The following is a 15,234-nucleotide window of genomic DNA, read 5'->3' on the forward strand; positions in this document are numbered from 1 at the left end:
CATATACTATCACCAAGTGTGGACACTGACTGTAGGCCTCACATGTAGCCTATTATAATATTAACTCCTGCAGAATTAAGAGTTTCTCGGGAACAGGAGTGGAGAAATATGATACATTTATTTATTTAATCTTGAGGAAATGTGAATGCGTGCTTAGCTTTTTTTCAGCGACATAAATGCTGACCGTATTTAACTTTTAACCAGAATATGCATCCAAGATGAACTGAAATACTATCATAAACATGTTTGATTGTTTTCACAGCTTTTCATTTCTGTTAAACCGGTCGAGAAACTGATGTCATTTGGAAATTTTGCACTGAAAATCTTCCCGGTCCCAAAACATCTTTGCTCCGTGGGAGAGAAGTAGGAATGAAAGAGAACTTTACTGATGTCAACTATATTGTTGATGATGCATTCATTCTATCGATTTATGACATTATTCTGGTGAGCAAGGCTTTATTTAGTGTTCTAGAGCATCAAGAAATGACTGAAGATAAATTTCCTGTATCTAAATAGCCTACCTAATGTCGGAAATGATAAGCAGAAAAAGTTTTGGATCTATTTCATCCTGTGTGTCCTTCCTACAGAACTCTGGGGAGGAGGGAGTGTCGCGGGTACGAGTGACCACAAGGAGGAGCCCTCAGAAGGTGGAGCGTGTGTCGGTGCTGGTGAGCTGCTCCCACATCGAGACACCAAAGGTCAGTCACCCAGGGGTCAAATGAACGCTCCATAACGTAAAAGAGCCCAAAAAAGTTTCACCCAATCAGTGTTTCTCTCACATATCCTCTCTCAGCCTGCTCAACGAGTCGTCACAGGGCTGCCCTTAACGTCCTGAGATGTTTGTTATTTTTCATTAAGCTCAGTGACCTTATGAACATATTTATAATCAGAGGGCATTACAGCGCATGCATCACACGGAATCTCAGAACTAGCCCAGCGACTCAAATCAGTGATATCAGTTGTGATGACACAACCACCACAGCCTTTAGTACAATTCATCCTAATGTTGATATGAGAATATTCAGGATTGTTGTAGATTTTGCTGATGTGGATTTCTGAAATTCGACATATATTTAGCATTTTCAATATTTGGGAAGGTTGAGGCTGAAACATTGCTTAGTTTGGGTTCATTATGTCACAAATGGAAGTGGCAAGCATGTTCACAGCTGTTTCAACTCAATATGTCAACACTGGGCAGATAATGGGGCCTGGTATTTCATGGTATTTAGCCTCTTAAAACTTGGCATGCTGTCATATTTTCAAATGTATGTTTGTCAGTTTAGACTATGTAAATCATGCATGTATGATGCATGTATGATGAATCATCAACGATTGACAATATGATTATACTGTATATCACTCTCTCTTTTCTGTATACATCAATGATGTTGCTCTTGCTGCTGGTGATTCTCTGATCCACCTCTACGCAGACGACACCATTCTGTATACTTCTGGCCCCTCCTTGGACACTGTTAACTCCGTGGCCTCCAACTGCTCTTAAACGCAAATAAAACTAAATGCATGCTATTCAATCGATCACTGCCCGCACCTCCCCGCCCATCCAGCATCACTACTCTGGACGGCTCTGACTTAGAATACGTGGACAACTACAAATACCTGGGTGTCTGGTTAGACTGTAAACTCTCCTTCCAGACTCACATTAAGCATCTCCAATCCAAAATTAAATCTAGAATCGGCTTCCTATATCGCATTAAAGCATCCTTCACTCATGCTGCCAAACATACCCTCGTAAAACTGACCATCCTACCGATCCTCGACTTTGGCGATGTTATCTATATAGTAGCCTCCAACACTCTACTCAACAAACTGAATGCAGTCTATCACAGTGCCATCCGTTTTGTCACCAAAACCCCATACACTACCCACCATTGCGACCTGTACTCTCTCGTTGGTTGTCCCTCGCTTCATACTCGTCGCCACATCCACTGGCTACAGGTTATCTACAAGTCTCTGCTAGGTAAAGCCCCGCCTTATCTGAGCACACTGGTCACCCGCGCAGCACGCGCTCCAGCAGATATATCTCACTGGTCACCCCCAAAGCCAATTCCTCCTTTGGTCGTCTTTCCTTCCAGTTCTCTGCTGCCCATGACTGGAACGAATTGCGTAAGTATCTGAAGCTGGAGACTCACATCTCCCTCACTAGCTTTAAGCACCAGCTGTCAGATCTGTTAACAGCCCATCTATCTACCTACCTCATCCCCATACTGGTATTTATTTATTTATTTTGCTCCTTTGCACCCCAGTATCTCTATCTGCATATTCATCATCTGCCAATCTACCATTCCAGTGTTTAATTGCTATATTGTAATTACTTCGCCACCATGACCTATTTATTTCCTTAACTTACCTCATTTGCACTCACTGTATATAGACTTTTTGTTTTCTTTTGTTCTACTGTATTATTGACTGTATGTTTTGTTTATTCCATGTGTAACTCTGTGTTGTTGTATGTGTTGAATTGCTACTCTTTATCTTGGCCAGGTTGCAGTTGCAAATGAGAACTTGTTCTCAACTAGCCTACCTGGTTAAATAAAGGTGAAATAAAAATAAAATAAACTGTCATTTGTAGTGGGCCACGATACCTTAGAATGCAGGGTTGTGACTCACCTGCTATCACACAGCCCCTGTGTCTGTCTTTCAGGGAAGGAGGGAGGGAAGGATAGGCCTCCTGTCCATGTTCCCTACTACAACAGTACAGTACCATGGCATGCCTTGTTTTCACATGCCTTCCCAATCACAACATGCCCAGCGGCACATGGCAGCAGAATGCCCGCAGATGCTGGCTTTTCAGCTGAGCCGAGAACTAGTGCAAGGGGCGGGGGGATGGGGCTGCTGCCTGGGTTGAGACACGGTGATACAGGATCACTGTGCTCGTATGATAATGTAATATCTGCATAAAACCACTGTGACAGTACAGTTAGACTCAATGGTGTTCAGTGAAGAGCTGGGTCTGGATAATAAGGAGATGGGTGTGTATAGTGTTGAGTTCATCTCTCTCGCATGGAGAGAGGGAGGGAGCCGAGGAGGTGGCAGGGGAGGGTAGGGATGGAGTGAATGAGCGAGCAAGCGAGGGAGGAATAGAGGAATAGAGGGAGAGAGTGGGGGAGGATGGAGAGAGCGAGGCGAGGGCCGCTGCAGTGCAACGCGCAGTCAGAGCTGGAACGGACACCCAGAGCTCAGCCTACCTCGGGTTGCCATGGAAACCACATTCCTCCTCCTGCCTGCATCCCTACAGACTGTTCTGACTCTCTCGCTCTCTCTCTCTATTTTTCATTCCTTCTTTTGCATCTCTCTTTTATTCCCAGTCATACTATAGACACACAGATGCATATTAAAAGATGTACATCTACAAATGATGCTGTATTTATCATGGATCACATGATTTAGATACATTGCTTTGCTGCAGAGAATTAAATGCATAAATATACAGATGTGATTCTGCACATGGATACACACACTCGTCATTAATTCTCTCCATCTTTCTTTCTTTCTTCCTCCCTTCTTTTCTGCAGCATGCTACAGTCATTGCATTTCTTGACACTCACAAGGTGCCTATCTCTCTCCTGTGTATTCTGCCATATTCTGTCACTTAGCACCCCCCCTCTCTGTCTCTCTGCTTCTAGCCTGTCTCCCCTCACCTCCCATTCATCTATCCCCCATCACAGCTTTCTCTGTGCCCTACACCTTACCTATCCAACACCCCTACATCACCACCGACAGACACTATTCTACTGACTTGCCATGTTCCTTATGTTTTCCTCCAACCCTGTTTCCATCCCCCTTCTCTATCTTTCTTTATCTCTCTCCCTCCCTCTTTCTGTCTCCTCTTTCTTTCTTTCTTTCTCTCTTACTCTCTCCCTCTCTCGCGCGCTCTCTCTCTCGCTCCCTCTTTTGCTCCCTCCCTATCTCTCCTCTCTTACTCTCTCTCTTACTCTCTCCCTCGCTCTCTCTCTCTTACTCTCTCCATCACTCCTCTCTGTCGATCTCTCTCTTATTTTCTCAATCTCTCCAACTACCTCACTCTCTCTCCCTCTATCATTATTCTATCAGTGGGATGTGCTGTGTTGGTGGAGCAGCTGTTCTCTGCCACTGTGGCCTATTAATAGGAGTCAGAGCCGTGGCGCCTTTGTTTCCTGTCTCTGTGTTTCTGGTACAGCAAACTGTCGCCTTCTTGGCAGGTTACATTCTGGTTTTGTGTGTGCGTGTGTGCGTGTGTGCGCGTGTGTGTGTGTGTTAGCTCTACTAGCCCCAGTCATACCTCCACAGGTCAGAGTATTTCATCATGGACCCACTCCTTGTCTTATGTCAATTCCTCTGGATACATTCCTATTGTCCATGTTGACTATATCTGCTATACATTAAGTTGTTATTTTTCATATTCCTGGGGAGATGTCTTGCTATATCTCTTTTCTTCTGAGGAGGATACAGGTTGATCATTCTCTGATGTAGAGTTTCATCCTGATAGAGAGGGACCTGTGCCTCTGGCCATCTCCAAGCCTCCCTGCAGGTAATTAAGACAACAGGAGAGGATCAGGATGGGTTATGGTGTGACTGCTCCTTTAAGACAACAGGAGAGGATCAAGATGGGTTATGGTGTGGCTGCTCCTTTAAGACAACAGGAGAGGATCAAGATGGGTTATGGTGTGACTGCTCCTTTAAGACAACAGGAGAGGATCAAGATGGGTTATGGTGTGACTGCTCCTTTAAGACAACAGGAGAGGATCAAGATGGGTTATGGTGTGACTGCTCCTTTAAGACAACAGGAGAGGATCAAGATGGGTTATGGTGTGACTGCTCCTTTAAGATAACAGGAGAGGATCAAGATGGGTTATGGTGTGACTGCTCCTTTAAGACAACAGGAGAGGATCAAGATAGGTTATGGTAGCAGTCAACGAAATTTTGTCTGCCGGTGATTGCCAAACAAATATCTGTCGGTGTCACGATAATTGGCCGTTAATAAACATAAACACATTTAGCATCTCCTGGCTTCCACTACAAGCCATTTAAAAAAGTAAATAAATCCATGTAATATAGCCTACACCTTCACAATAAATCCATTATTTATTTTAGACAGGTCTAAAGATGCACGATGTGAAGAAAATGTAGTCTGTTTCAGAAGAAAATAATAGCAGACTCTGAGTTGTCCTTATGTTAGGTCCTGATGTGACTATGCCAAATGGCTGTGGGCTACACTAGTTCATTTAGCAGATTTGCTTATAATTCCATGGCATTATTTTATATTATTTTATAGTATGAAGAATACAATTGAACAAAGCTGAATAAAATCTAAATATTTTCTCCCAAACGATTTGAGGGAGTGCGCACAACAGTATTCTGTGTTGAGCGGTTAACAAAGGAATAGGTACTCCTATATGCTTAATTTAGAGTTATTAATGTAACTTTAGTTGTTCGACAAACGTTGGGCTATATGTTTTGATATTTAATACATTGTAAGGCTACATGATGATTTGAAAAAATGAGTTCTGCTTTTTTTTTGCACAGGCTGTACACGCTCCAATAGTCTCTCATTCACAATTTGACAAGCACTTGGATTTCACGGTGGCATCCCCTTTGTGGCCGTAATGCACCCTAAAGAAATCCAGGCCTTTTGAGTCCTGGAGTGCTGCGTTGTGCCCTTCTCCCTGAGTGTGCTGCACAATCCAAAGCATCTCTCACTCACACGGCTCTCCGTCACGTGATTGGGTCTTTCTCACAGCCTAAAAGTTAAGACAGACGCATTGGGATGCAGCTGCGTGTGTCCTTATCCAATTCCGAGGTGCATATTGAAGATATTGGAAGAACTGTCCACATTTACATTTCATTAGCCAACAAGATGAGTAGCCCTAACAAACAGCAAACGTGCTAGCCTATGTCAATCTACTATCTTCCATAGTACAAAAGTTGACATTCTATTCTGTGTGAGAAATAAATATTCCAAACATAGTCTGGGACAGTTGTGGGATGTGATAAATCCCAAATTAATACAACCACTAGCATCAAAACATATTTTTTATGCAATGTGGCTGACGCAACAGATCAGAATGTTTAGCTTAAAATGTTGATAAACTATTAGGCTATTTCTTCACATTATAAGTGCAGCAATGCGTACATGGTAGTAGGCTATAAGCACGAATGTTCCATTAGTGGAAAACACCATTATCAAAAGTGACCGCGATTATTATTATTATATTATAAAGGTGCATTTTTATGGCCAAAATTTTCTTCCCAAAACTTTAAACTCACATGCTGCTTATATATGCCAGTTAGGCTCTACACCCCTTGTAAAGCAGATTAATATGCTGCATTTTAAGAAGTTATTTGTCCACTTTTAGTTGTGATACAAACCTTATTGAAACATATAGGCCTATGGGCTAGGCTACATGAGGTGTGCGACTGATTGAAACAAGACTGATTCACAAGTCATAATATATCATTCACAAGTGATAGGCTAATATTGTCACCCATCAGACTAATCTTGATTTAATCTTGTATTTACAAATACTAAATAATATGTGTGACATTTCTTTTGATTTAGAATGGACCATTATCATGCACCTGTATCAAAAATGGGGGCAGCAGGAAAAAATACATGTCATCTATGTACTTAAATAGCGAATGGAGGACGTTTTTCCCTGTGGTTTATTTCCATGCCAGCCAGTTAGGCTGTACCCCTGTTGTAAATATAAGCACTGTGCTTAAAGGAGGACGTTTTACTCTGTGGTTTATTTCCATGCCAGCCAGTTAGGCTGTACCCCTGTTGTAAATATAAGCACTGTGCTTAAAGGAGGACATTTTACTCTGTGGTTTATTTCCATGCCAGCCAGGTAGGCTGTACCCCTGTTGTAAATATAAGCACTGTGCTTAAAGGAGGACGTTTTACTCTGTGGTTTATTTCCATGCCAGCCAGTTAGGCTGTACCCCTGTTGTAAATATAAGCACTGTGCTTAAAGGAGGACGTTTTACTCTGTGGTTTATTTCCATGCCAGCCAGTTAGGCTGTACCCCTGTTGTAAATATAAGCACTGTGCTTAAAGGAGGATGTTTTACTATGTGGTTTATTTCCATGCCAGCCAGTTAGGCTGTACCCCTGTTGTAAATATAAGCACTGTGCTTAAAGGAGGGCATTTTACTCTGTGGTTTATTTCCATGCCAGCCAGTTAGGCTGTACCCCTGTTGTAAATACAAGCACTGTGCTTAAAGGAGGGCATTTTACTCTGTGGTTTATTTCCATGCCAGCCAGTTAGGCTGTACCCCTGTTGTAAATATAAGCACTGTGCTTAAAGGAGGGCATTTTACTCTGGTTTATGGGAGGGCTACAGCAGATCCCACCTCACAGCACCCCCCACATCTGGCTGTCAGCCTATTGTCACCTAGCTCTCACATCCCCCATTCCATAAACCCACCTGGAAGACCCAACACTCTCACTCACTCACTCACACACACACACACACACACACACACACACACACACACACACACACACACACACACACACACACACACACACTCCCAAACATCACCATTATCACCCCTCACACACAGCATGTGTAAGAGCATTTCGGTCATTTCTATGCATTCTCCAAGAAACAATGTGACTCCTCCCTGGTCACCTGACAGGATGCATGCCCATGTAAGCAGAGAGGACAGAGAAGCTGTCTTAAAGGAGCAGTCACACCCTATCCTAGGACTTTTGGGGTGACCGTATTACTGCCAAATCGGCGGTCGTGAGTCATGAAGGCAGTCATATTTAGTCACGGTAATTAGGCTTCTCCAAGCTCTGATGCTGCTGATGGTCATTAGTAGCTTACCGAACTTGATAACTGCCTGGTACTCAGCACTCTATTATCCCTCTAATCATTCTGATATCAATGAAAATGTAATCGAAAATCTAATCAAACACTTTATGAGAGCCCATGAGCTCATGTTGCGCAACATTTCTATAGCCAATGCAAATGCAGGAGAAAACAGCTTGATGGCCTCTATTAAAAAGAGGAGGGTCCCATCAGCTTTCTATAGGCTCGGCCTACTATATTTATTTCTCAACTTTCCCAATATTAAAAATTCTTCGGGATCGGTGTCCCATCCATGGGACGGTTGAGCTAACGTAGGCTAATGCGATTAGCATAAGGTTGAAAGTAACAAGAACATTTCTCAGGACATAGACCTATCTAATATTGGCAGAAAGCTTAAATTCTTGTTAATCTAACTGCATGGTCCAATTTACAGTAGCTATTACAGTGGTATATTGTTTGAGGAGAGTGCACAAATTTGTACATGATAAGTTATTAATAAACACATTTAGGCACATTTGGGCAGGATTGATATAACATTTTGAACAGAAATGCAATGATTCATTGGATCAGCCTAAAACTTTGCACATACACTGCTGTCAGTGTATGTGCAAAGTTTTAGGCTGAAATCTAAATTTAACCTGGCCTGGAATAGTACAATATGGCCTTTCTCTTGCGTATCAAATATGATGGTACAGAAAAAATACAAAAGAACGGTTGTTTTTTTCTTTGTATTATCTTTTGCCAGATCTATTGTGTTATATTCTCCTACATTCCTTTCACATTTCCACAAACTTCAAAGTATTTCCTTTCAAATGGTACAAAGAATATGCATATCCTTGCTTCAGGGCCTGAGCTATAGCAAGTTAGATTTGGGTATGTCTTTTTAGGTGAAAATTGAAAAAAAGGGGCATATCACAGGTCTCCCATTTTCTTTTATCAAGGGTTGCCAATTTAATTTCAGAAGATAAATTCCCTAATACTGTTGAAACAGATCTTCCCAGAAGTCCCCAAGCCTTTAATTGGACACAGTGTTTACGTATGTGTGCACAAGTATACACATGCACACACACAAATAATGCTCAGTTGGTCATGTCTGAGATAAATTCATACTTATTCATTAATAAGGGCTATATCTGTTCCTGGTTCTACTCTTATTCTCCAGGTGCTCTCATTTGTTGACTTCTGTAAACGTAAAAGCCTTGGTTTCATGCATGTTAACATTAGAAGCCTCCCCCTAAGTTTGATTTATTCACTGCTTTAGCACACTCTGCCAACCCAGATGTCCTAGCTGTGTCTGAATCCTGGCTTGGGAAGACCACCAAAAACCCTGAAATTTCCATCCCTAACTATAACATTTTCCGACAAGATAGAATTGCCAAAGGGGGCGGAGTTGCAATCTACTGCAGAGAGCCTGCAGAGTTCTGTCTTACTATCCAGGTCTGTACCCAAACAATGTGAGCTTCTACTTTTAAAAATCCACCTTTCCAGAAACAAGTCTCTCACAGTTGCCCCTTGCTATAGACCACCCTCTGCCCCCGCTGTGCCCTGGACACCATATGTGAATTGATTGCCCCCATCTATCTTCAGAGCTTGTGCTGCTAGGTAACCTAAACTGGGACATGCTTAACATCCCGAACATCCTACAATCTAAGCTTGATGCCTTCAATCTCACACAAATTATCAATGAACCTACCAGGTACAACCCCAAATCCATAAACACGGGCACACTCATAGATATCATCCAAACCAACTTTCCCTCCAAATACACCTCTGCTGTCTTCAACTAAGATCTCAGCGATCACTGTCTCATTGCCTGCATCCGTAATGGGTCTGCGGTCAAACGACCACCCTCATCACTGTCAAACACTCCCTAAAACAATTCAGCGAGCAGGCCTTTCTAATCGACCTGGCCCTGCTATCCTGGAAGGATATTGACCTCATCCTGTCAGTGGAGGATGCTTGGTTATTCTTTAAAAGTGCCTTCCTCACCATCTTAAATAAGCATGCCCGTTTCAAAAAATGTAGAACCAGGAACAGATATAGCCCTTGGTTCACTCCAGACCTGACTGCCCTTGACCAGCACAAAAACATAATGTGGCGTACTGCATTAGCATCGAATAGCCCCTGTGATATGCAACTTTTCAGGGAAGTTAGAAACCAATATACACAGGCAGTTAGGAAAGCTAAGGCTAGCTTTTTCAAACAGATATGTGCGTCCTGTAGCACAAACACAAAAATGTTCTGCGACACTGTAAAGTCCATGGAGAATAAGAGCACCTCCTCCCAGCTGCCCACTGTACTGAGGCTAGGAAACAATGTCACCACCGATAAATCCACTATAATTGAGAATTTCAATAAGCATTTTTCTACGACTGGCCATGCTTTCCACCTGGCTACCCCTACCCCGATCAACAGCTCTGCACCCCCCACAGCAACTCGCCCAAGCCTCCTCCATTTCTCCTTCACCCAAATCCAGATAGCTGATGTTCTGAAAGAGCTGCAAAGTCTAGACTCATACAAATCAGCTGGACTAGACAATCTGGACCCTCTCTTTCTAAAATGATCTGCCTAAATTGTTGCAACCCCTATTACTAACCTGTTCAACCTCTCTTTCATATCGTCTGAGATTCCCAAAGATTGGAAAGCTGCCGCGGTCTTCTCTCTCTTCAAAGGGGGAGACACTCTAGACCCAAACTGCTACAGACCTATATCTATCCTACCCTGCCTTTCTAAGTTCTTCGAAAGCCAGGTTAACAAACAGATCACCAACCATTTCGAATCCCACCTTACCGTCTCCGCTATGCAATCTGGTTTCAGAGCTGGTCATGGGTGCACCTCAGCCACGCTCAAGGTCCTAAACGATATCATAACCACCATAAGAGACAATACTGTGCAGCCGTATTCATCGAACTAACCAAGGCTTTCGACTCTGTCAATCACCACATTCTTATTGGCAGACTCAACAGCCTTGGTTTCTCAAATGACTGCCTTGCCTGGTTCACCAACTACTTCTCTGTTAGAGTTCAGAGTTTCAAATCAGAGGGCCTGTTGTCCGGACCCTTGGCAGTCTCAATGGGGGTGCCACAGGGTTCAATTCCTGGGCCGACTCTCTTCTCTGTACACATCAATGATGTCGCTCTTGCTGCTGGTGATTCTCTGATCCACCTCTACGCAGACTACACCATTCTGTATACTTCTGGCACTTCTTTGGACGCTGTGTTAACTAACCTCCAGACGAGCTTCAATGCCATACAACTCTCCTACCGTGTCCTACAACTGTTCTTAAATGCAATTAAAACGAAATGCATGCTATTCTGGCAGACATATCAGTGTGGATGACGGATCACCACCTCAAGCTGAACCTGCTCCTCCTCCCGGGGAAGGACTGCCCGTTCCATGATCTCGCCATCACGGTTGACAACTCCATTGTGTCCTCCTCCCAGAGCGCTAAGAACCTTGGCGTGATCCTGGACAACACCCTGTCGTTCTCAACTAACATCAAGGCGGTGGCCCGTTCCTGTAGGTTCATGCTCTACAACATCCGCAGAGTACGACCCTGCCTCACACAGGAAGCGGCACAGGTCCTAATCCAGGCACTTGTCATCTCCCGTCTGGATTACTGCAACTCGTTGTTGGCTGGGCTCCCTGCCTGTGCCATTAAACCCCTACAACTCATCCAGAACGCCGCAGCCCGTCTGGTGTTCAACCTTCCCAAGTTCTCTCACGTCACCCCGCTCCTCCGCTCTCTCCACTGGCTTCCAGTTGAAGCTCGCATCCGCTACAAGACCATGGTGCTTGCCTACGGAGCTGTGAGGGGAACGGCACCGCAGTACCTCCAGGCTCTGATCAGGCCCTACACCCAAACAAGGGCACTGCGTTCATCCACCTCTGGCCTGCTCGCCTCCCTACCACTGAGGAAGTACAGTTCCCGCTCAGCCCAGTCAAAACTGTTCGCTGCTCTGGCCCCCCAATGGTGGAACAAACTCTCACACGACGCCAGGACAGCGGAGTCAATCACCACCTTCCGGAGACACCTGAAACCCCACCTCTTCAAGGAATACCTAGGATAGGATAAAGTAATCCTTCTCACCCCCCCCCTTAAATGATTTAGATGCACTATTGTAAAGTGGCTGTTCCACTGGATGTCAGAAGGTGAATTCACCAATTTGTAAGTCGCTCTGGATAAGAGCGTCTGCTAAATGACTTAAATGTAATGTAAATGTATTCAACCGATCGCTGCCCGCACCTGCCCGCCCGTCCAGCATCACTACTCTGGACGGTTCTGACTTAGAATATGTGGACAACTACAAATACCTAGGTGTCTGGTTAGACTTTCCTTCCAGACACACATTAAGCATCTCCAATCCTAAATTAAATCTAGATACGGCTTTCTATTTCGCAACAAAGCATCCTTCACTCATGCAGCCAAACATACCCTCATAAAACTGACCATCCTACCGTTCCTCAATTTTGGCGATGTCATTTACAAAATAGCCTCCAACACTCTACTCAACAAACTGGATGCAGTCTATCACAGTGCCATCCGTTTTGTCACCAAAGCCTGATTTACTACCCACCACTGTGACATGTACACTCTCGTTGGCTGGCCCTCGCGTCATATTCGTCGCCAAACCCACTGGCTCCAGGTCATCTACAAGTCTCTGCTAGATAAAGCGCCTCCTTCTCTCAGCTCACTGATCACCAAAGCAGCACCCTCCCGTAGCACGCGCTCTAGAAGGTATATCTCATTGGTCACCCCCAAAGCGAATTCTTACTTTGGCCGCCTTTCCTTCCAGTTCTCTGCTGCGAATGACTGGAACAAACTGCAAAAGTCACTGAAGCTGGAGACTCATATCTCCCTCACTAACTTTAAGAACAGTTCACAGATCACTGCACATGTACATAGCCCACCTGTAAATAGCCCATCCAACTACCTCATCCCCATACTGTATTTATGTATTTATCTTGCTCCTTTGCACCCCAGTATCTCTATTTGCATATTCATATTTTGCACATCTCTCACTCTAGTGTTTAATTGCAATATTGTAATTACTTCGCCAACATGGCCTATTTATTGCCTTATCTTACCTCATTTGCACACACTGTATATAGACTTTTTCTACTGTCTTATTGACTGTTTGTTTGTTTATTCCATGTTTAACATTTACATTTGACATTACATTTAAGTCATTTAGCAGACGCTCTTATCCAGAGCGACTTACAAATTGGTGAATTCACCTTCTGACATCCAGTGGAACAGCCACTTTACAATAGTGCATCTAAATCATTTAAGGGGGGGGGTGAGAAGGATTACTTTATCCTATCCTAGGTATTCCTTGAAGAGGTGGGGTTTCAGGTGTCTCCGGAAGGTGGTGATTGACTCCGCTGTCCTGGCGTCGTGAGGGAGTTTGTTCCACCATTGGGGGGCCAGAGCAGCGAACAGTTTTGACTGGGCTGAGCGGGAACTGTACTTCCTCAGTGGTAGGGAGGCGAGCAGGCCAGAGGTGGATGAACGCAGTGCCCTTGTTTGGGTGTAGGGCCTGATCAGAGCCTGGAGGTACTGCGGTGCCGTTCCCCTCACAGCTCCGTAGGCAAGCACCATGGTCTTGTAGCGGATGCGAGCTTCAACTGGAAGCCAGTTAACTCTGTGTTGTTGATTGTGTCGAACTGCTTTGCTTTATCTTGGCCAGGTCGCAGTTGTAAATGAGAACTTGTTCTGAACTAGCCTACCTTGTTAAATAAAGGTGAAACAAAATAAAAATAAAAATTATTCGCTTCTAGACATTTCTATCCCCAAAATGTATCCTGCTATAAGGATAAAAGAGTAATTCATTGTCATGTAGGATATTGCTTATTTCAGTGATATATAGGTAACTACCAAAATAAAGGAAACACCAACATAAAGTGTTTTAGTAATGTGTTGGGCCACCATGAGCCAGAACAGCTTCAATACACTGTGGCATAGATTCTACAAGTGTCTGGATCTCTGTTGGAGGGATGCAACACCATTCGTCCACGAGAATGTTTTTGGTGAAAAACGCTGTCTCAGGCGCCGCTCCATAATCTCCCTTAAGTGTTCAATTGAGTTGAGACGGCCATGGTTTACATTGTTTTCATGCTCATCAAACCATTCAGGAACCACTCGTGCCCTGTGGATGGGGACATTGTCATATGGAGGCATAGCCAAAATAATGGCCTGCCCAGCATTTTTATACATGACCCTAAGATTGATGGGATTTGAATTACTTAATTAACTCAATATACTTTGTATCCCTCATTTAATCAAGTGTTTCCATTATTTTGTCAGTTACCTGTACCTCTCGGGAAAAAATAATTACAAAATAATCTTTACAGATGTTCCATCTCAGTTGAAATGCCCCTCTGTGTAAGTGTTTTGTAGATGTCCTACTTGACTCTTATAAACTAAGGAGAACCCCGAGCAACGTCTTGTCAGTTGACAGTGAACACATTTCGCTTTTGGAAATTAGTCTCAGAGCAAGCATCTATTCCCAGATGCGTCTGAACCCTCACTGTGTGAGTAGGACTGCACTAGGGTATGGACCCAGATGCTGCCACTATTAGTATAGTATACTGCTATACACACTTTTCTCAAGCCTTAATGACGAGTACAGCATTTTATTGAAATGGCTTTATATCCAATGCATCAGTAAGAATATTCTTAAAAGAACATGCATCCATTCTACTTTATAAGCTAATATAGTACACTATGCCGTGTTGGAGGCCATTTCTTGGTCTGATTTGCCATTGGTAACCTCGTGTATCTCTGTTCCCTTCTTTCTTCCTTTCCCTCTCTCTCTCTCTCTTTTCTTCTCTCTCATTCCATTTCCCTGTCCTGCTTATACAGAGACTACTGGTCATTGATTGGTTTTGACTTAGGAGACCTAGCAAAACATTTTATATTTCATATTACATCATTTGTGAAGGAATAGGATTCTTTTTCCCAGAGGTACTAGAAACGCACACATGCACACTCACACATACACTGCATTCGTAAAATATTCAGAACCCTTGACTTTTTCCACATTTTGTTACGTTACAGCCTTATTCTGAAATGGATTAAATGTTTTTTTCCCCCTCATCAATTTACACACAACACCCCATGATGTCAAAGCAAAAATAGTTTTTTATACATTTTTGCTAATTTATAAAAAAATATATATATATTAATGGGAACATCACATTAACATAAGTATTCAGACCCTTTACTCAGAACTTTGTTGAAGCACCTTTGGCAGCGATTAAAGCCTTGAGTCGTCTTGGGTATGACCATACAAGCTTGGCACACCTGTATTTGGGGAGTTTCTCCCATTCTCTGCAGATCCCCTCAAGCTCAGTCAGGTTGGATGGGGAGCGTTGCTGAGCAGATATTTTCAGGTCTCTCCAGAGATTTTCGATTGGGT

General features: G+C 43.4%; 1 protein-coding gene across 1 annotated transcript in view; it reads left to right on the forward strand.

Moving 5' to 3' along the window:
- The window catches only part of LOC135526342 (disks large homolog 3-like), a 146,918-nt gene that overhangs the window by 35,873 nt on the left and 95,811 nt on the right, over positions 1-15,234 (forward strand). Inside the window, exon 4 of the mRNA XM_064954641.1 lies at positions 588-698. Coding sequence (XP_064810713.1) covers positions 588-698 — 111 coding nt within the window. The remainder of the gene's footprint in view (positions 1-587; positions 699-15,234) is intronic.

This window comes from Oncorhynchus masou, chromosome 32 (genome assembly GCF_036934945.1).
Source record: "Oncorhynchus masou masou isolate Uvic2021 chromosome 32, UVic_Omas_1.1, whole genome shotgun sequence".
NCBI classification, from domain to species: Eukaryota; Metazoa; Chordata; class Actinopteri; order Salmoniformes; family Salmonidae; genus Oncorhynchus; species Oncorhynchus masou.